At 43.6% G+C, this 22,186-nt stretch overlaps 1 protein-coding gene across 1 annotated transcript; it reads left to right on the top strand.

The window, feature by feature from the left end:
- Positions 1–6,422: 6,422 nt before the first annotated feature.
- LOC127097712 (uncharacterized) lies at positions 6,423–10,827 on the top strand. The gene is made up of 2 exons (XM_051036206.1): positions 6,423–6,488; positions 8,901–10,827. The coding sequence occupies exon 2, from the start codon at positions 8,947–8,949 to the stop codon at positions 10,666–10,668; it is 1,722 nt and encodes a 573-aa protein (XP_050892163.1). The 5' UTR covers positions 6,423–6,488; positions 8,901–8,946; the 3' UTR covers positions 10,669–10,827.
- Positions 10,828–22,186: the final 11,359 nt, after the last annotated feature.

The raw sequence follows: 22,186 nt of genomic DNA, 5'->3' as shown, positions 1-22,186 counted from the left end.
ATGAGTCTTGATCCATTATTTTTGACATAAGCACATTCTTGTAGTTTGTCTTTGTAACACCCCAATTAAAATAAGATAATTATTTAATTTAAATTAATATTTTTTTTTATTAATTTAATTGAATAATTGGAATTTGGGATTATTATTACTATTATTTTGGAATAATAATTATTGGGATAATTATTTATTGGAAAATATATATAAGTTGGAATTAAAGAAAAAAGTCCCATTTTGGAGTAAAAAGGTTTTTACGTGAAAAACAGAGAAGCGATCGTGAAAGAGGAAAAGGGCAAAGGCAGAGCAAGAGGAAGAAGGTTGGAGAAGAGAAGAGCTTGAAGCTTGAGATTTGCCGGATTAACTCAGGTAAGGGGGGTTTATCATCGGTTAAAGGGTATTATATGATAATATGTACTGGGTAGTGATAACCATTGTTTTATCTCTGATTAGATTGATGTATGATAAAATTGTGAAATAGTGGATGAATGAAATTGGATGATAATTGAAAGGAATTCGTAGAAATTTAACATCTATGCACATAACAGCCAGTGGATGAATGAAATTGGACGATAATTGAAAAGGAATTCGTAGAAATTTAACATCTATGCACATAACAGCCAAATGACGTTCGCCATTATGCCTTCGGCGTTCGCCGTTTGGGTTTTTTTTCAGAATAAGAGCGTTTAACGCTAATGGCGTTCGCCATTAGCCTAATGGCGTTCGCCATATCAGTTTGACAGACAGTTTTTCCAGAATGAGAGCGTGTAACGCTAATGGCGTTCGCCATTAGCCTAATGGCGTTCGCCATATCAGTTTGAAGGGCAGATTTCGCGTTTTAAACTCCCAGATGTGATATCGTGGTAATGTTGTTGTTGTTTTGTTGGGTCTTGAGTAGTATAGGCATTAGTAGAGTGTGCTAATACTGTTTTTGATTATGTGGCATGATATGATATGCTTATGTGATAATATACTGATGATGTGTGATGGTATGCATGATGCTGTGAATGTATCAGTTATGTGTGCACTTGTGAATAGACTGTTTTATGGCTTAGAGTGTGAGCATATGTCTATTCTTGAATTGTTGTTGATGATGTAGCATGGCTAGGTGATTAGCATGCATATTGTGGCTTTTATGGTGGTAGCTAATTCCCATTGTGAGGAATTACTGAGTTAGTCATTATGGATTGTTGTCGATGTTTGTATGCTAGGTGAATTAGCGTGCATAGCATAGCCCTTGAGGGGTGGTAGCTAATTCCCGTGGTGAGGAATTAGTGAGTGAGTCACTAGGTCTCAAATGAGTGGGACTAGTTGGACTTGGTAGCCGTGCCTGGATTTGGACGGTGAGGTGAACTATATGTTCACAAATAGTTGGTACCGCATGCATGGAGTCTCATTGCATAATATGTGTATGGCGTATAATATGAATGGATGTATTCCAATATTATACGTGTGTTTGTATTGATATTGAGTATGAATATGAGTTGTATTGGTATTGAATATGATGTTTGAATTGATACTGCCGTTATTGAGTGTGTAGTCTGGTTAGAGTGATTTGATGCGTTAGTTACTTAACATTACATAATGTTGTATAATGCTTATTATATTGATTGAGGAACTCACCCTTACACCTATTTTTCAGGTAACGAGCAGTGAGTTGAATAGGAGCTAGTGCTTGGAGTCTAGTGTAGTCTCCTAGTGGGTCATGCTCTGATAGATGTAACATCGGGAAGGGATGTTTGAATATTTTATTGATTGGTTGTGAACCATTTTGCATGTAATATGTTACATGATGTGAATAATTGAATTGATTTTATCCGCTGCGTATTATGCAGATACTTTATAATTTGGATTAAATAAATGAGCATGACAGGATATTCTGATGATGGTTGTGAAATGATTGTGTGACACCCTTCGGGGCATAATTACTCTGATTGATATGTTGCTATTTTAATTGAAATAATTGGGGTATTTTAGAAGGGTGTTACATTAGTGGTATCAGAGCATCGTCGGTCGAGTCGAGTCATAATTATTCTGTTTCCCCTGTACGGGATAGGTGTTGTGTAACCCTATCAGTACTTATTATTTTAGTTTGTTTGGGTTTTCGGAATAGAGATGGCTGGAAGAGGTAGAGATGATGCTGCAATTGCTGAGGCTCTGGGTATGCTAGCTGGAGTACTTGGAGGAAATCCAAATGTTGTGGGGATGGGAGCTGCTCGTCAACTGAGTGAGTTCCAGAAGAACAATCCTCCAATGTTCAAGGGAGCATACGATCCAGATGGCGCTCAGAAGTGGTTGAAGGAGATCGAGAGGATCTTCCGAGTAACTGAGTGTGCTGATAACTAGAAGGTCAGGTTCGGTACGCATATGCTCTCAGAAGAAGCAGATGATTGGTGGGTTGCTACCCGCACTGAGTTGGAAGCTGCTGGAGATGCTGAGATTTCTTGGGCTGTGTTCAGGGAGAGATTTCTGAGGGAGTATTTTCCAGAGGATGTCAGAGGGAAGAAAGAGATAGAGTTCTTGGAATTGAAGCAGGGTAACCGGTCTGGTACGGAGTATGCTGCTAAGTTCACAGAGCTGTCGAAGTATTACACTCCCTATGCTGAGGCTGCTGGAGAATTTTCTAAGTGTGTGAAGTTTGAGAACGGGTTGCGTCCCGAGATCAAGCAGGCTATTGGATATCAAAGGATTAGAGTGTTTTCTGATTTGGTTGACTGTTGCAGGATTTTGAACAGGATTCCAAGGCTAGAGCAGAGAGCTATCAGCAGAGGGTTGATAGGAAAGGTAAGAATCAGATTGATCGTGGGAAACCGTATGCAGCTGGCAAGGGTTTTCAGAGGCAGAGTGGGATGAAAAGGCCTAGTGGGGGAGATTCTAGTGCCCCTGCTAAGTGTTTCAGATGTGGTCAGTGTAACACCTCAAAATTTGCCCTCCTCTCTTGGGACTAGCATTAACATATTTGCATTTCATTTTAAGACATTAGGCATTTCATATTGCATAACATGTGGTTACATAGTGCAAGCTATCTTCCCAAGTCTTGATCAGAAGATGAGGGAGTCAGAAAATGCAAGCCTAGGGTTGTACTGATTGATCATGGGCCATCTGAGGATTGAGCTGTGAATTAGGGTTTTGTGACTCCCAAGGGTATTGGTCTTCATGTTGATTGAATCGATACATCATCATCACCATGGTTGGATGTCATCAGGAGGTTGAAGAAGATTCCTTGAGATTAGGGTTTTGACCACTGGTCAACCCTAATCAGTTGTATTGGGCCAATCAGGGTTTAATCAGGAGATGGTGTTTGAGATGGAGATGAGGATAATTTTGTGATTATATGGTGATTATTGAGGCTAGGGTGTCCCCCTTGAGCCATTTCAGTTGGAGATTGGGGCTCAGATTGATCAATGCATTGCCAAATTCATCTATCAGATGAAAAGTCAACTGTGGTCAACTGTACATGATCTGGTGGATTTGGAGGTGGAAATGAGTTAGACACACTTCATTCATGTTGGAACAAGTGTTGTATGACATCTCAAAGCTTAAGAATGAAGAAAATCAAGTCAGGACAAAAACTGCCAAAAATAGCAACTGACTTGTAATAGAAGTTTCCAAAAGTGGAAAGTTTTTGACCTCAAAAACAGAAGTCCAAGGAAGCTTCAAATGAAAAATTGTTCAACATGACAGATGTAGGTCTTGTTCTCACCTTTCCAAAAAGTCCAAGAACTTGAAAATCCAATGTACGGTTTGCAAAATATGGCTCAGTGAATTTCAGAAAAGATCCGTAATCAGGAGGCCATAACTACCACATACTTTGTCCAAATTGCAAGTTCTTTATATGCACAAACTCCATTTGACATGTACTTTGAGGGTGCATCATTGGAATTTCCCAAAAATGGCCCAGGCAAAAAGTCACTTTTCAACTGGACAGCTGAATTGGACCAGGGGCAAAATTGTCCAAATGTCAAAATATTGGGAATTTTTGAATGGGACTTTTTCCAACACCTCAGGAATGGCATTTTAAGTGTGTTTGAATATTCATTTCATGGTTAATGCACATGGTTTGAGTTTTGGCATGAAGAATGAAATGGCTAAAAATGGATACTTTACATACACATAGTGAAAATGAGATTTAAGCAACCAATTGCAATGGGAATTGTTTCTACACTTCACATAGGGTGTTTTGGACATGTTGGAACCAATTTTGAGCTGGCATGTGCTGTCATGTGGAAGTTACCATTTTGCCCTCACTTACAAAAATAACAATTTCCATTAACCATGTCATTTTGCTAATTATGTGATTAGAGCTACAATTAAGCATCCATATATAATCAAAATCATCTCCTAATCATAACTGAATATCACAATTACCAAGAACAGATCTAGAAACCTCTCATTCTCTCCATTTTGCTCAAGAACACACCAATCTTCAATCACAAAATTCTTCATCGATTCTACACCAAATCACGAAATTCCTTCTTCATTCAACTCCAATCCTCTTATTCTTCATCTGTTTGTGGCATTTGGATTGCAAAGAACACTGTACCGCGACTGTTCCAAAACACATCAACAATGGCAAATCTGAATTATGGACGATAGGAGCGGAATCGATTGAAACGGAGCGTGGAATTCATCTTCCTGAAGGTTGTTGCATCGCTGTTTTGAGATCCTAAGCCTTGAAAAGTCGCGCACCATTGCTGCACTTCCAGGTAAATCGAAAATTCAACGTTCACCATTGGCTTAATAAGTATATGCGTTTGAAAGGCCTTGGATTGTAGAGCATCATGATGTAATTAGTTTTGCAAATGGTTAACCATAGCTCACGAAATCTAGGTTTGAAGTTTTGTGACAAAACCCTAAGTGAGTCGATTCGAGAGTTTGAGAAACTTTTAGGATGTGATAGTATGATATTCGTGTTCCTCTTGAAGAGACGAATCCAACGACTATAACCATGCCAATTTCTGTTAATGTTTGATGTTCATCATGATTTTCGGTTTTCTGGAATTTTTCGTGTGAAAACGATGACACAAAGGCTGTTTGATCCAAGAAATGATTTGAAAATTCGAAAACAGTGTTTCCCGCCGGCGCTTCTTTATGCCACTGAGTTTTGATTAATTATTTAAAAATTGTTTAACATCTTAAAAAATTCAGGAAAAATAGTAAAAAAAATCAAAAAAATATGAGGAAAATTTTGTTGACTTTGTCTTTGAGTGTAGGATTTTTTTGACCTATTGGTCAAAGTTGTGCTTGGGGAATATTTCATTTGACCTAGGGTTTTCTAATGTATGTCACATTTTGATACATGTTTGTAATTTGATCATGAAATGCTCATAATGTAGAATAAATTCTTGAAAATTTTTGTGGTGGTTCTTGACTCATTGAGGATTATTTATATGTAAATTTCATGAATTTTGGATACCTGGTTAGAGAGCAGCAAATTCTGGAACTTAGGTGTGACAATTTGTGTCACACCTCATTATGTCAACTTGCAGGATTTTTTTGAGTGACCTATACATGTTAGAATTGAATGAAATTTTGCATGATGATTGGTTGGCATGTTGTGATGTTGTATGAATTTTTGTAGAATTTTTCACTGCATTTTCTATTTGATCATGATTTTTCATTTCTGGAGATCATTTGTGCAAGCTCATATGACATAGGTTGGTAGAATGATTGGGAAATGCTCACATTGTATTGTATGGCCATGAAATTTGATATGCATGAACTAGACACATTTTAGGACCTCCTTGTTTTGGTCTCATCCATTTCTTTTTTGTTTTCAATGAGATATGAATTTTTGAAGTGGATGTATGCATTGATGGTATGAATTGAAGCATGAAATGGTGTCTGTTTTTGTTGATTTTCATTGACATGTTTCCATTTGCCCAATTGAGCTCAAATTTGACATGGTAGACCTTGATTGACCCCTGTTTAGGTGTATTTAATTTGAGAATTTTTGGATATGTTTTGGTATGGATTTGAATGCAATAATTCTGTTGTATGTTTGGTGCTTCATTTGAACCAATATGGATTGTTTTGTGCATAACATGAGCTTGGTGGATGATATAAACATGAGACCAATGATGTTTGCTTGTGTTTGATGTTAATTTGATGTTGGTTAATGAATACCTTGCTGTTTTAACTTTTTTCTTGCTTTTGGACCCTAGGCTTGGCCTAGTGGTCTAGGTGCTAATATTTGCTTGATTTTTCAGGATCAAAAGCATAGTGTACATGGAGAATGATACAAGTTGATTTTAATTGATGTTGTGGATGTTTGTACACTAACATAACATTGTTTTGTAGGTGTTGAAGCTTGGGCTTAAGCCTTGAGCTTGCCTTGTGTTGTGCAATAGCTTGTATAGTTTGACTGGTTAACTGTTTATTGTTTATGCTTTGTCTGATTGATTACTGATTGAGTTTGATTGTTTCCAGGTACTTTAGTTGCTCAGTTCCTTGTGAACTATTGCTTTGCTTTGCTTAAGCAACTTGCATTTGAGGTATAACCTTCTTACTTCATGTAGTCTGGAGACCCGGCTGTTACCGAGCCGGGCAAATTGTCTGAAGTCCTCCTTAAGAGGCAATGCTTGTGTATGTTTATTTTTTAAGCCAAGCAGGAAAAGTCCTTCAAGTAAGGCAATTGGTGGAAGGTAGGGACAAGCAACCTGTCCCCCACTATTCAGTGAGTCTTCTCCTTGCTCCCATTACATGGTTGTAGCATTGAGATCAAAAGCCCAAGATCTGTTGTGTCAGAGTCATCGAGTATAGAAGGGTTCCCCTATTCTGGACCCATGCTCATTTGTCAGCTCTCCCTGGTTAGGGATAAGAGCTGTGAGGTCTGATCCTCACTTCATCCCATCATCTGCTTCACCTTAGCCTCGTAATGGCAAGGTTAAGAGCAAAACCAGCATGTACAGACGACTTGCTTAGGCAGTCAAACCTGATTGATTGAGCCCCCTTGTTTGGCTATAGTGCGTGCTATGTGTATATCTGATTGACATGTTTGATTGAGATGCCTGTTCTCATTTGATGTATGATATGATTGTATGCCTGTGTGCTAGCTTCTTTCCTGGTTAGGTTAGTTTGCTTATGCAAGTAGGATAGAAAACCGAACTCAGGGTTAACGATGCATGACAACATTAGGCTCGAGTCTCAGCTCCCTAGTTGTGTATCTTTCCCCGGTTTCTGGTTAGCAATTTAGTCCCTTTCAGGGGAACTACATCGCCCTGATCCTCGTGCCAGACGAGGTATGTAGGCAGGTGGTCGTGCGAGACCACTCCGGGCAACCTTTTTCTTTTTTGCGTGCGTTTACTTGTTATCTGACTGTGCTGTTTGGTGTTTTGGTTCGGATGCCGACGTAAGCCCAGTGATTGGCTGTCGGGCTCCAAGTTTGCCGTTTTGTGCGTGTTTTGGTTCGGATGCCGACATAATTCCATCAAGTGGTTGTCGGGCTCCATGTTTGCCACCCTTGCTTGTTTGCATGTGTTGTGTTGTTTGGCGTGCGTAAGCCGAACTACAGTGGCTCTGATTCTTGTTCCAGACAAGATATGTAGGCATAAGGTGCGATACCTTATCGAGCCCGTTCCTCTTAATCCCACCTGCGTTCCCCGTGTGTGTGTGTGATGTTTAGCAACCTTTTCTTTATTCTAGGACGTGGATCCCTAGGAGTACCTAGGACGTGAGGGGTGCTAATACCTTCCCCTCGCGTAACCGACTCCCGAACCTTTTCTCTCTGGTCGCGAGACCATGTCTTTCCAGGTTTCTCTGAGCGTTTCCTTTCCCTATCTTGGGATAAATAACGTTTAGTGGCGGCTCTGTGTGTTTTTATTTTTAGTCTCGCCGGTTGATTTTTCGCAGGATGCGACAGCTGGCGACTCTGCTGGGGAATAACAGACATGTTGACCTATGCTGGTCCATCGTCCCTAAGCGAGTCCTTCCTAGCGTTCTAGGATTGGTTTAGGTTGCTTATTTTGTATTATTTATTGCATTTATTATTCTAACCAGTGTGTATATATTTGCATTAAATGTTTGCATGCATCATACTATCATGTTGTTGCTGTCCTCTGCAGGTGGTTCTGTTGTGTGGGGTGGGTGTTCTGAGTGGGGCTAAAACCCAGGCCCGAGTATACACCTAGGACTAGTGTGGTCTCACGTCGCCTCTTTCATGTTAAGTCAACATGTGCCTGGCGGCGTGATGTGCCACAAGCCGGACGAGGCTCACTTGATAGTGCTCATCTCTGTGGATATTCCGCTTTGTTTGAGTCACTCCATTTGAGTTGTTGACTCTGGTGACCGATCATTCCCGGATCTTTGGTTTAGACGATTTTAAGGGAGCTACAATGGCACACCCGAAAGGGCAAACCCATTGAGTATCTCCGCCCGATTGTCGAGACCATTATCCGCCTTAGGATGACTTGATTAGAACTTACCTGTGAGGGGAGGGTTGTTCTGTCAGATGTTTGTTCAGATAGCCTTCAGATGGTGACTTTTGATCTGTGATTCAGAGACATAATTATAAGTCGGATTTATTGTTATTTATTGCTGTGACGCCGGAGTGCTGTCCGCGACTTATCAGTGGGGATCCGTTTATTTCGGATTCCCCGAGCCGAGATATGTATCAGTGGGGATCCGTTTATTTCGGATTCCCCGGGCCGATTCAGATGGTGATGGTGTGTCTGCTCAGAGATGGTCTGGTGTTGATGATGATGATGATGCATCTGTTTTCCGTTTATTTCGGAACCCGTGGATCAGATTGGTGATTATTTGTCCACTCAGATGGTTATGATCAGTTCAGAGCCCAGATTCAGTACAGATGATCAGATGGCTTGGAGGATGGCAACGCATTGCATTCATTCATCAGCATCATTGCATTTTGCATTATTTGCATCTAACTCATGTTTACCCATATGCAGGGACACTTTTGATCGAGATCCTGGTTGAGAGACTTTCTGTTCAGAGATGAGGACCGGCCTGAAGAACAACATTGCTTACAGTTTCTTCGATCCAGAGATTGGTGTGCTCAAGGATATGGTAGCATTGATTACTCCTGACCATGTGGGGATGTTTAGAGAGTCATACGGTGGTATTCTGAAGACGGTTTTCAGGCTCACTGACTGTGATAGGAGTGCCATTCATACTCTTCTTCAGTTCTACGACCCGGGGCTGAGGTGCTTTGTATTTCCAGACTATCTGTTGGGGCCTCTGATGGAGGATTATGTCAGCATCCTGGGTATTCAGATCCGTGATCAGATTCCTTTCCATGTCACTAGGGCGGAGCCGGATGTCCTTGGGATTTCACGTGCTCTTTATTTGAGTCCGGAAATGGTCAAGGAAGGTTTGAAGGAGAAGGGAAAGTTACCTGGATTTCATTTGAGTTTCTTGGAGGCTAATGCCAAGGAACATGCTGCTGTGGGTAACTGGAAGACGGTTTGTGCTCTGATTGCTGTGAGCATTTATGGGATTGTTCTGTTTCCTAACCAGAAGAATTTCGTGGACCGTAATGCTATCAGGTTGTTTATGCAGAGAAACCCTATTCCTACCTTGATTGGAGATGTATACTACTCAGTGCATAACAGGAATGAGAAGAGGCGTGGTGGTCTGGTCAGATGCTGCTCTCAGCTACTCTTTAGGTGGTTCATGGGATATTTGCCTTCCCGAGGTGCCTTTGTTCAGATTGATCCTAGTGTGAAGTGGTCCTTTCGATTGATGGGTCTGCGGGCTGATGACATTGCTTGGACTCATAATGGTTTAGCTGGTCGGGACTTCATATGCAGTTGTGGGAGTTTACCTAATGTGCCTTTGGTGGGAGTTCAGGGTTGCATTAATTACAACCCGATGCTTCTCCGGAGACAGATGGGGTTTGCTATAGAGGGTCCTCCTCTCGGGCGAGAGATTCAGGAGTCCTTCTATTTCCCGATTGATGGTAACCAGACCAAGTTGAGGCAGGTATTGGACGAATGGCGAGATATCCAGAGGAGGGGTAAGGTTCCTTATGGCAAAGTCAACTGCCGGTATTTTCCACTATTTGAGGATTGGTTGCGGAAGAGGATTGAGTCTACATTTCTACCGTTCCCTGGAGGTGACTCAGTGTGTCTTAGGATTGAGGGTCCAAGTTCTTCTGTCAGCATGGAGGAGTTCCTTGAGATGAAGAGGGCCAGAGATCAGTTACTTGCAGAGAAAGCGGAGTTGGAGAGAAGTGTTGCTCATTTTCAGGCAGCTAATCAGGAAATCAAAGTGAAGATGGAAGATCAAGACAAGCGACATGCTTTGGAGGCCAAACGCTTCGAGATGGATACAGCCTACTATGGGAAGATCAGCCAAGCTTTAGCATCGTCCAACAGGGAACATGACATCACAAAGGAGAAGCTGTTCAGAGCATCGAAGGTGATTGAAGATGAAAAGAGGAGGCAGATCATTGTCCGGGATCAGAGAGATGACAGAGTCAAGGGTCTCATTGCTGAGTGGGAGGCAAAGCTGCAAGTCAAGGAGTCAGAGAAGCTAAAGATCATTGCAGAGAGAGATCACTATATGGCTGAGAGAGACCACTACTTCAGGCAGATGAAGATTCATCAGAAGGAAGTTGGAAGACTACAGCAGGAGAATACCGAGCTCAGGTTCGCCGCAGAGTTCGCGAGGATGGAAGATGAGATAGGGCCATCTGTGGGACCCTCATCTAGCTAGATCTTTCATTTGTGTTGAATTACCGTCAGGCTTGTTGACGGAATTCACTTTGTCTGTATTTCTTTTCTATTCTGGAGGATTGTATTTGATATTTGATCTGATGTATGACTATTGCACCGATTGTGCACTTTTTGGTTATGTAATGATGGTTTCTATTCAGTGATTGGGTGACAAGCTTTATTTGCTTTACCGTATGCACTTACACAAGCACACACATGGTTGGGGGTATTCTTGCTAAATCACATATCTCCGATCTGCACAACAAAATCAAACACTGCTAATCAGAATGTTAATGCCGGCTTATTATTTGTCTCGATGATGCCAGGGTCGAGAGACAAAGTGTCCTTCATATGGATAGACACTGCATACATGCATTAATCATGATAACTTGTGTTTTATTTTGCAGGTGACTATTACTAACGTGTTTGTTTGTAACCAGGAATCATTGCTCGCGCTCGAAGGGTAGTACCCCTGCACTCAACTCGCCCTCACAGATATTACACAAGAAGAAACACTCCCAGACTCATGGAGCTTCCCAGTGCTGATATGCTGGAATTGAAGGAGAAAATGACCGAACTGATCAATATAATGCAAGGTTTTGCCATTGGTCAGAAGGCTCTCGCAGATAAAGTTGAGAAACTCGAGCGGGTTTCTGCTCAGAACAGTGGGGTCAACCTGGATGGAGTCTCCAACCAGGGTCAGGGATCTCGTGATGGTGGAAAGAGGACAACAGTTGGTCTGGTGAATAATGCTGGTGCTGCTGGTCAACCTGGGCCTAGTCAGAATATGAAAGACAACTTTGTGCCTCCGTTTTATGGTTTTGACGAAGATCAGGAGGAAGATAGAGAGGCTGACCAGTTCTCTATGCGAAATAAGCCTTTTGTGCCTTATGACATTCCTCCTCAGAACAAGGAAATTCAGCTGCTGGCTGAGAAGATAAAAGTGCTTGAGAGCTATGCCACGCCTGGGGTGGTAAACATGTCCAACATGGGATTGGTGGAGGGAATTGTGATCCCTCAGAAATTCAAGGCGCCCGCATTCGACAAATACAATGGCAGTTCTTGCCCGGAAACTCATCTCCAGGCATTTGTCCGCAAAATCTCGGCATACACCGCGGATCAAAAACTGTGGATGTACTTTTTCCAGGACAGCCTGTCTGGAGGCTCCCTGGAATGGTATACCAAATTGAAATCGTCTGATGTAAAAAGCTGGCAGGATTTGGGAGATGCTTTCTTCAAGCAGTACCAATTTAATGCAGACATGGCTCCGAGTCGTACCCAGCTGCAGGGTATGTCTCAAAAGCATAACGAAGGATTCAAGGAGTATGCGCAGAGGTGGAGAGAACTGGCTGCAAGGGTGCAACCTCCTCTGGTAGACAGAGAGATGTCCGATTTGTTCATGGGGACCCTGCAGGGGCCGTTTGCAGAAAGAATGGTGGGTTGCCCTGTCACCAATTTCTCTGACATTGTGGTGGCAGGAGAAAGAATCGAAAGTTGGTTGAAGCTGGGTAAAATCCAGGGTGGTGCATCTGCGTCTTCTTCAGGAACGAAGAAACCGTTCGGTAATAACGGTCAGAGAAAGAAGGAAGGAGACACCAGTGCAGTTTATACACAGCGCGGACCCAGTAGGGACCGTTACTTCCAGCACAATGCTGCAGTAACAATTCCTGCTGAGTCTCAGTCAGCACAACCGCAACAACAACAGCAGCAACAAAGACAACCGTTCCAACAGAGGCCCCAGAGGGCTGGATACCAGGTCAGGGGCAGAGCAAATGATAGACAATTCGACAGGCCTCCGGTGACTTATTCGTTTCTGTTGAAGAAGCTTCTGGATCTCGGGCTGGTGCAACTGAGGACGCTGGCGCCTTTGAGACCTGATCAGAGGCCGCCCAGTTACAATGAAAATGCTAAGTGCGAATTCCACTCGGGTGCGCCCGGGCATAATGTTGAGGACTGCAAAGCTTTTAAGCACGTAGTCCAGGACCTAGTGGATTCCAAGGCAATCAACTTTGCGCCTTCTCCCAACGTAAATGCAAATCCCATGCCTGCGCATGGTCAGAGGGGAGTAAATGCTATTTCTGGGGAAGATAGAGTGGGGCTGTCTGAGGTCGATCAGTTGAAGACGCCTTTGGCTGAGGTCAAGAGGCGGTTGCTGAAGAATGGGGTTTACCCGGGCTGTGGGTTTGAGTGTGCTGAGTGCACTATTTCTGCAAATGGTTGTGAGCTTCTGCGGAAGCATGTCCAGGGTCTGATGGACGCAGGGGTCGTTATGATTGAAAGGGCTGAAGGAAAGAATGAAGAGGTCTCCACCATAACTATATACTATGATCCGGTGGATTTGTCTAACCTGGTGGAGGAGGCTCCAGTTACCATCACGGTACCTGGGCCAATTCCATATGACAAAGATGATGCCGTGCCATGGCATTATGGGGGAGAGGTCTACTGTAACGGTGAGAAGGTTGAAGAACAGACTGCTAGTGAGACCACCGTGCTAAGGGTGGATAATGCCGGTCCCAGCGGTTTCACGCGCAGTGGAAGATTGTTTGCTCCAGATGCATTGAGGAGGGGAGAGGAAGAAAAAGAGAAAAAAGAAAAGGCCGAGGCTTTAGCCAGGGCAAAGGGTAAAGCTGTGGCAGATAACGGTAGTACTCCTGTGATGACACCGGCGCCTGCGGGGTCGGATAACAAATTTAATGATGAAGCTGAAGAGTTTCTGAGAATAATCAAGAAGTCGGAGTATAAGTTGGTGGATCATTTGCAGCAGACTCCGTCCAAAATCTCCATTCTTTCATTGTTACTGAGCTCAGAGGGGCATAGGGAAGCCTTGTTGAAAATATTGAAGAAAGCTTATGTTCCTCAGGAGATCACAATCAACCAATTGGAGACGGTCGTATCCAACGTGCATGCTAGCCATGGGCTGGGCTTTACGGATATGGACCTGACAGTGGACGGTAGGAATCATAACCGGGCTCTACACATTGCCATGGAATGCAAAGGAGCCGTGCTTTCGCATGTGCTGGTTGATACCGGTTCCTCTTTGAATGTGTTGCCTAAGAAGGCCTTGGCAAAGTTAAACTGTGATGGGCTGATTTTGACCCCGACTGATTTGATTGTGCGGGCGTTTGATGGGTCAAAACGGGCCGTGTTTGGGGAGGTGGAATTGCCAGTGAAGATTGGCCCAGAAGTGTTTAAGTCGACCTTTTATGTTATGGACATCCAGCCAGCCTACAGTTGTTTGTTGGGTAGGCCGTGGATCCATGCTGCGGGAGCAGTTACATCGACTTTGCACCAGAAACTGAAATATGTCTGGGGAAGCCAAGTCGTTACTGTTTGCGGAGAGGAGGACATCTTTGTCAGCCACCTGTCTTCGTTTAAGTATGTGGAGATGGATGGAGAGATATGGGAAACGCCTAGTCAGGCATTTGAAACCGTCAAGGTGGAGAATGCTCTGTTTGCTAAGCAAGAAGAGGAGAAACCATTCATCGCTTCGTACAAGCAGGCTGCTGAGGTAGTTAAAAGTGGAGAGGCTCCAGGCTGGGGCAGAATGATGGAAGTCCCTGAGAAGAAGGACCGGTTTGGGGTTGGATATAAGCCGAGCCGAGGCTCTGGGCCGAACAGAGGGGGTCGTACGTCTGTAACTTTCACGAGTGCCGGAATGCTAGATCCAGACCACATCTGCATGATGGGTGAAGATACTGACAGCGACTGTGACATGGACCGGTGGATAACGCCGTGCGAACCAGGGATGGAAATCCACAACTGGAAGGCCGAGGAAATCATCCGGGTCACTCTCCTCGAAGAGTAATATTTTTCTTGTTTTCTTTCTTATTTGCATGCAAACCATGCGTGTTGCCCGACACGTAATGGTCCATTGTAAGGGCCACCTCATGTTTAAATTTGCAGAATTTTGCATCATTAATAAAAGGATGTTTTTCAGTTAAAAGCGGTGTTCCCTGTTTTTCATTTATTTTTGCAGTTTAAAAATAAAAACAAAATAAAAATGGCAATGTTTTCATTTTCCTTTTTCAATTTTTCACACCGGTTCTAAAGCAATGCATGAATCAACATTCATGCAGATGCGATTCCTCTCCGGATCTCATTGATAACGATCCTGTTACACCCTCGTATGACTTCGACAATCCGATCTATCTTGCCGAAGAAGAAGACGAAGAAGATTGTGAACTGCCAGGGGAATTAGTCAGGTTGTTAAAACAAGAGGAGAAGGTGATTCAACCGCATGAAGAACAGATAGAGGTTGTAAATCTGGGTACCGACGAGGCTAAGAAGGAAGTGAAAATCGGGGCTGCTTTGGAGGAAAGTGTCAAGAGCAGAATGGTGGCATTGTTGAAAGAATATGTCGACATCTTTGCCTGGTCTTATCAAGATATGCCAGGGTTGGATACCGATATTGTTGTGCACAAGCTACCGTTGAGAACAGATTGTCCTCCAGTGAAGCAGAAGTTGCGCAGAACTCGACCTGATATGGCGATGAAGATTAAGGAAGAAGTGCAGAAGCAGTGGGATGCTGGTTTCCTTGCTGTCACTAATTATCCGCCATGGGTTGCGAACATTGTGCCAGTCCCGAAGAAGGATGGGAAGGTGAGAATGTGTGTGGACTACCGAGATCTGAATAGAGCTAGTCCGAAAGATGATTTTCCGCTACCACACATTGACGTGTTGGTAGATAATACTGCTCAATTCTCGGTGTTTTCCTTCATGGATGGCTTTTCTGGCTATAATCAAATCAAAATGTCGCCAGATGATATGGAGAAAACAACGTTCATTACACCGTGGGGTACCTTTTGTTACAAGGTGATGCCATTCGGTCTCAAGAACGCCGGTGCTACTTATCAGAGAGCTATGGTGACTTTGTTTCATGATATGATTCATCATGAAATTGAATGCTATGTTGATGACATGATAGCAAAGTCCCAAACAGAAGAGGGGCATTTGGTAGATCTGGCCAAGCTGTTTGACCGGTTGAGACAGTTCAGACTGAGGTTGAATCCGAACAAGTGCACGTTCGGAGTGCGGTCCGGTAAATTGCTGGGGTTCATTGTAAGTGAGAAAGGAATCGAGGTTGATCCTGCAAAAGTAAAAGCGATAAAAGAAATGCCTGAACCAAGAACGGAGAAAGAGGTTCGTGGTTTCTTAGGTAGATTGAACTACATTTCACGGTTCATATCTCACCTAACAGCCACGTGTGAACCGATTTTCAAATTGTTGAGAAAAGATCAAACGGTCAGGTGGAATGATGATTGCCAAGCGGCGTTTGAAAAAATAAAAGAGTATTTGCAGGAGCCTCCGATTCTGATGCCTCCTGTGGAGGGAAGACCGTTAATTCTGTACATGACAGTCCTCGAGGGGTCTATGGGGTGTGTATTGGGGCAGCATGACGAGTCTGGTCGAAAAGAGCATGCCATATACTACCTTAGCAAAAAGTTTACCGACTGTGAAACAAGATATTCACTGCTCGAGAAAACTTGCTGTGTTTTGGTCTGGGTTGCTCGCCGACTAAGGCAGTATATGCTGGTTCATACCACTTTATTGATTTCCAAGATGGATCCAATCAAGTACATTTTCGAGAAGCCAGCATTGACCGGACGAGTTGCGAGGTGGCAAATGATTTTGACTGAATATGATATACAGTATACTTCTCAGAAAGCAATTAAGGGGAGTGTATTGTCTGATTACCTCGCCCAGCAACCCATTGATGATTATCAACCGATGAAGTTTGAATTCCCTGATGAGGACATCATGTTTCTCAAATCGAAAGATTGCGAGGAACCGATCCCGGAGGAGGGGCCTGACCCTGAATCCGAATGGATTCTGATGTTTGATGGGGCCGTTAACGTGAACGGAAGCGGTGTTGGTGCTGTTTTGGTTACGCCGAAAGGATCCCATATTCCTTTTGCTGCCCGGCTAACATTTGAGTGTACCAACAACGTAGCTGAATATGAAGCTTGCATATTGGGTATTGAGGAGGCTATTGATTTGAGAATCAAGAACCTTGTGATATATGGAGATTCAGCTCTGGTGATAAATCAGGTTAACGGGAAATGGTATACGCATCAATCTCATTTGGTTCCGTATCGAGATTATACGAGGAGATTGTTGACGTTTTTCACCGAGGTGAAGTTGCATCATGTGCCTAGAGAGGAGAATCCTTTGGCAGATGCTTTGGCTACTCTGGCCGCCTTGATTAAGGTGCAGAGGTGGAATCAGTTCCCCCATGTTGAAGTGGGACGTCTGGATAGACCGGCTTATGTGTTTGCTGTTGATACGGCCTCTGATGATGAGAAGCCGTGGTATTATGATATCAAGCGCTATCTAGAGACTCAAGAGTATCCTGAGGGAGCATCGAAGAAAGATAGAAAGACTCTGCGGAGGTTAGCCATGGTGTTCTACCTGAATAAGGATGGGGTTTTGTATAAGCGGAATTTTGATTGGGTCTTACTCAGATGTGTTGATGATGCAGAAGCAAGCCAATTGATGAAAGAGGTTCATGAGGGATCGTTCGGTACCCATGCCAGTGGGAATGCAATGGTGAAGAAGCTGCTGAGAGCAGGTTATTATTGGATGACAATGGAGGCCCAATGTTTTAATTTCGTGCGGAAGTGTCATAAATGCCAGATTTATGCTGATAAGGTGCACGTGCCTCCAAATCCGTTGAGCTTAATGTCGTCTCCATGGCCGTTTGCTATGTGGGGCATTGATATGATTGGAAAGATAGAGCCTACGGCTTCGAATGGGCACAGATTCATATTAGTGGCTATTGATTACTTCACCAAGTGGGTAGAAGCAGCCTCTTATACGAATGTGACGAAGCAGGTTGTTGCTAGATTTCTCAAGAGAGACATCATTTGCCGATATGGGGTTCCCGAGAGAATCATTACTGATAATGGTTCTAACTTGAATAATAAGATGATGGCAGAGCTGTGTCGGGAATTCAAGATCGAGCATCACAATTCTTCTCCCTATCGTCCAAAGATGAATGGGGCGGTTGAGGCAGCCAACAAGAATATAAAGAAGATTGTGCAGAAAATGGTGGTAACCTACAAGGATTGGCATGAGATGTTGCCGTTCGCATTGCATGGGTATCGAACGTCGGTACGCACATCTACTGGGGCAACTCCTTTCTCATTGGTATATGGGATGGAAGCGGTATTACCTGTGGAGGTTCAGATTCCTTCTTTGAGAGTCCTGATGGACGTGAAATTGCAAGAGGCTGAATGGGTAAGGACCCGGTACGAAGAATTGAGCCTGATAGAGGAAAAGAGGCTAGCAGCCATCTGTCATGGGCAGTTGTATCAGCAAAGGATGAAGCGTGCTTTTGACAAGAAGGTGCGACCTCGGGTATATCACGTGGGTGATATGGTGCTGAAAAGGATCCTTCCTCCTCAAAACGATCGAAGGGGCAAATGGACACCGAATTATGAAGGTCCATTCGTGGTCAAGAAGGTTTTCTCTGGAGGAGCCTTGTTGTTAACGACTATGGATGGCGAGGATTTTCCATCCCCTGTGAATGCGGACGCAGTTAAAAAATACTTCGTATAAATTGACCCGCTGGACGAAAAGAACAAAATAGTCCAGGCAAAAATGGGCATCCCGGCGAACCGAAAAACAGAAAAAAGGTTCGGGCAAAAATTAGGGATAAGATGAAAAATGTACACCCGGCAAGTCGAAAACCTGAAGAGGCGACTTGGGCAAAAAAGGGTATCCCGGTGGACTGAAAACCCGAAAGGGCGGTCCAGGCAAAAGAGGGATTGAAACGAACAACTGCGTCTAGCATGATCGTTTGCGCTTTGGTTAAAGCATCATGGATAATACCCGGTAGGGATCAGTCAGAGTTGTCTTGTTCAGAAGGCAGAAAGCATGGAGAGTCTGAGGATATAGGGGGTGTAACCGAGTTGGAACTTGATGAGATCACGGGTTTCACATTGCCATTAGGATAGATTTTTCCTTTTGAGCGCAATTACCTCTTTTCAGGAATTGCTTCCTTTTGTATTGCTCAATTTGAGCCACACTTTTCCAATCAATAAAATGCATATTCAGTCAAATAATTTTGTTTTTGTTTTTCATTACCGCTTTGATTGCAAAAACATCCAGATATTTTTGATAAAGAATCTTGCATTTTAAGACATACGGGTTCCTTCCAATGCATGTTTATAAGATTGAAAGCTTGAAATCTTATGTGGAAGGTTGAGTGACCCAAGTGTTGAAATCTTGACACACCTGGGGCACGGTTTTATCTGACGATCTGTTTTGCAGGAACTGTTAGGTATTCGTCACTCACTTGCAGGTTGTGAGGCGGAAGCTTTGTAATAAATCCCCAGAGAGTTCGCTCAGGAACAAATGAATATGAAAAAATGACGAAGACGTTGAGACGTACGACGATCCTTGATGATAATCAAGAAGACTCTTCAAAGTCGGAAGACATGAAAGTTTGTAGTTCCCCGCAGAGTTCGATCAGGGACGAAGGAGGAACGGTGGAGAGAAGACGTTGAGACGTCCGACGACCTTTGGAATTAATCAAGAAGACTCTTCAAAGTCGAAAGATTGAAATTTCTGTATAAATCCCAGGAGTACGTCTCTCGTCGAGCGCAGGGCGATTTGAAATACAAGATGATGGAGCAGAAAAGGTCCGGATGAGTCCGGGAATTCTTATTTCCCAGCTAAGTCCCCAAGCAGAATCGTAGGACTAGCTCCCCAGCCGAGTCAGTGTGGTTATACCTAGCAGGTTTATAATGGTGTTTCCTCAGCAGTCAGGTCTGAAGGTTGCTACCCCCGAGTGGAGCGGGTCTTTTCCAAAGAAATATATCTCCAGCAGTGTTCATCTTACCGGAGGATTGAACAAATTCCCGTGGCGGACGGGTTTCTGCATCCCCAGCTGAGCCGATTCTACCTATGGATTGCATGGGTAATCCCCAGCGGAGTAGCAGTCGTTTCTCCTAGCATGGTCGGGATGGTCATCCCCGGTAGGTTGAAGATTGCCCATTTCCTCAGCGGGAGTATCGGTGAGGGTTCCCAAAGCAGAGTTGGGGCGTGTATCCCCAGCAAGACAAAGAGATTGTGGTATCCCCACAGAGCGCGATGATGGTTCTTCTGCCCCAGCAGGTCCTCGAGAGGGTTGGGTGCAAAGGAGGTATTCCCCAGCAAGGGTGGCATTCTCCCAGCAGCAGTACTATTCCCCGGCAGGGTGGAAATCGGAGCAGTGATGAGAGCCTCAGCAGAGAGTCTCGTGTCCCCCAGAGGATTCCCCAGAGGGGGATATTTCTTTTTATGCATTCATCATGAAAAAATAGCATGGCATATTGCATAAAAAATGAATAATCGCGTAGCATTTCCATGTTTATGGAGCATTACGCAGAAAAATCAATCATGCATCATTGCAAGCATAAGCTAGTCCCAAACCGTGGTTACCGTTTGAGGGGTGGTTTTGCTGAAAGATAAAGGTGTTATTCTGAGGAGTCTAGCATCAGAACGTCAGATCAGCAATGTTCCCCAGTAGTGCGATATTGGAGGAAATGTTTCCGTCGGGCGGAGAGGGAAATAAAATCAGAGGACGTTACGCGATTAGCAGTTTTCCGGAGTTCAGACCGAGGCGGTATCCAGACCGAAGTGGCGTTCAGGCCCAGTTTCCGATTCTCAGATCGAAGAAGTTTCCGACGATCAGGTTGATGTACTTGTGGTATTCAGGCCAGTTTTCCGGAGTTCAGACCGAGGCGGTATCCAGACCGAAGTGGCGTTCAGGCCCAGTTTCCGATTCTCAGATCGAAGAAGTTTCCGACGATCAGGTTGATGTACTTGTGGTATTCAGGCCAGTTTTCCGGAGTTCAGACCGAGGCGGTATCCAGACCGAAGTGGCGATCAGGCCAATTTCCCGGAGTTCAGACCGAGGCGGTATCCAGACCGAAGTGGCGATCAGGCCGATGTCCCGGTGTTCAGACCAAAGGGGTTTTCAGACCAAGAATTATCAAAAGTTCCGGGGTTCAAATGCAGAGATCCGAGGATCGTTTGCGCGGAGAAAGTTTCGGGGTTCAAGAAAATGAAAAAAGATAAAGAAAATTTCGGGGTTCAAGAAAAGAATAAGAAGAAAGAATAATACTCCCGAGTGGATGTGCGGTGTTCAGACCGATTTTCTCCGTACCAGACGGATTTTTGTTCAAAGTTTGTTTCTTCGCCGATGCTGACAGGCGTTGTTAATTATTATCCCATCAGAGTGCAAATTGTTCGTCTGTTCTTGGTATTCAATCACTCTTCATCCTGATCATCCGAAAGCCGAGGCTATTTCGTATCGACAGGTTCACAGTGGATTGAATAGGGGCAGCTGTAACACCTCAAAATTTGCCCTCCTCTCTTGGGACTAGCATTAACATATTTGCATTTCATTTTAAGACATTAGGCATTTCATATTGCATAACATGTGGTTACATAGTGCAAGCTATCTTCCCAAGTCTTGATCAGAAGATGAGGGAGTCAGAAAATGCAAGCCTAGGGTTGTACTGATTGATCATGGGCCATCTGAGGATTGAGCTGTGAATTAGGGTTTTGTGACTCCCAAGGGTATTGGTCTTCATGTTGATTGAATCGATACATCATCATCACCATGGTTGGATGTCATCAGGAGGTTGAAGAAGATTCCTTGAGATTAGGGTTTTGACCACTGGTCAACCCTAATCAGTTGTATTGGGCCAATCAGGGTTTAATCAGGAGATGGTGTTTGAGATGGAGATGAGGATAATTTTGTGATTATATGGTGATTATTGAGGCTAGGGTGTCCCCCTTGAGCCATTTCAGTTGGAGATTGGGGCTCAGATTGATCAATGCATTGCCAAATTCATCTATCAGATGAAAAGTCAACTGTGGTCAACTGTACATGATCTGGTGGATTTGGAGGTGGAAATGAGTTAGACACACTTCATTCATGTTGGAACAAGTGTTGTATGACATCTCAAAGCTTAAGAATGAAGAAAATCAAGTCAGGACAAAAACTGCCAAAAATAGCAACTGACTTGTAATAGAAGTTTCCAAAAGTGGAAAGTTTTTGACCTCAAAAACAGAAGTCCAAGGAAGCTTCAAATGAAAAATTGTTCAACATGACAGATGTAGGTCTTGTTCTCACCTTTCCAAAAAGTCCAAGAACTTGAAAATCCAATGTACGGTTTGCAAAATATGGCTCAGTGAATTTCAGAAAAGATCCGTAATCAGGAGGCCATAACTACCACATACTTTGTCCAAATTGCAAGTTCTTTATATGCACAAACTCCATTTGACATGTACTTTGAGGGTGCATCATTGGAATTTCCCAAAAATGGCCCAGGCAAAAAGTCACTTTTCAACTGGACAGCTGAATTGGACCAGGGGCAAAATTGTCCAAATGTCAAAATATTGGGAATTTTTGAATGGGACTTTTTCCAACACCTCAGGAATGGCATTTTAAGTGTGTTTGAATATTCATTTCATGGTTAATGCACATGGTTTGAGTTTTGGCATGAAGAATGAAATGGCTAAAAATG

The sequence above is a fragment of the Lathyrus oleraceus genome, chromosome 6 (genome assembly GCF_024323335.1).
Source record: "Lathyrus oleraceus cultivar Zhongwan6 chromosome 6, CAAS_Psat_ZW6_1.0, whole genome shotgun sequence".
NCBI lineage: Eukaryota > Viridiplantae > Streptophyta > Magnoliopsida > Fabales > Fabaceae > Lathyrus > Lathyrus oleraceus.
This window is presented reverse-complemented; position numbering and strand designations above follow the sequence as displayed.

What these genes read in the sequence shown, in the direction of transcription:
- LOC127097712 (XM_051036206.1), top strand. Translation starts at nt 8,947, where the DNA reads ATGAGGACCGGCCTGAAGAACAACATTGCTTACAGTTTCTTCGATCCA.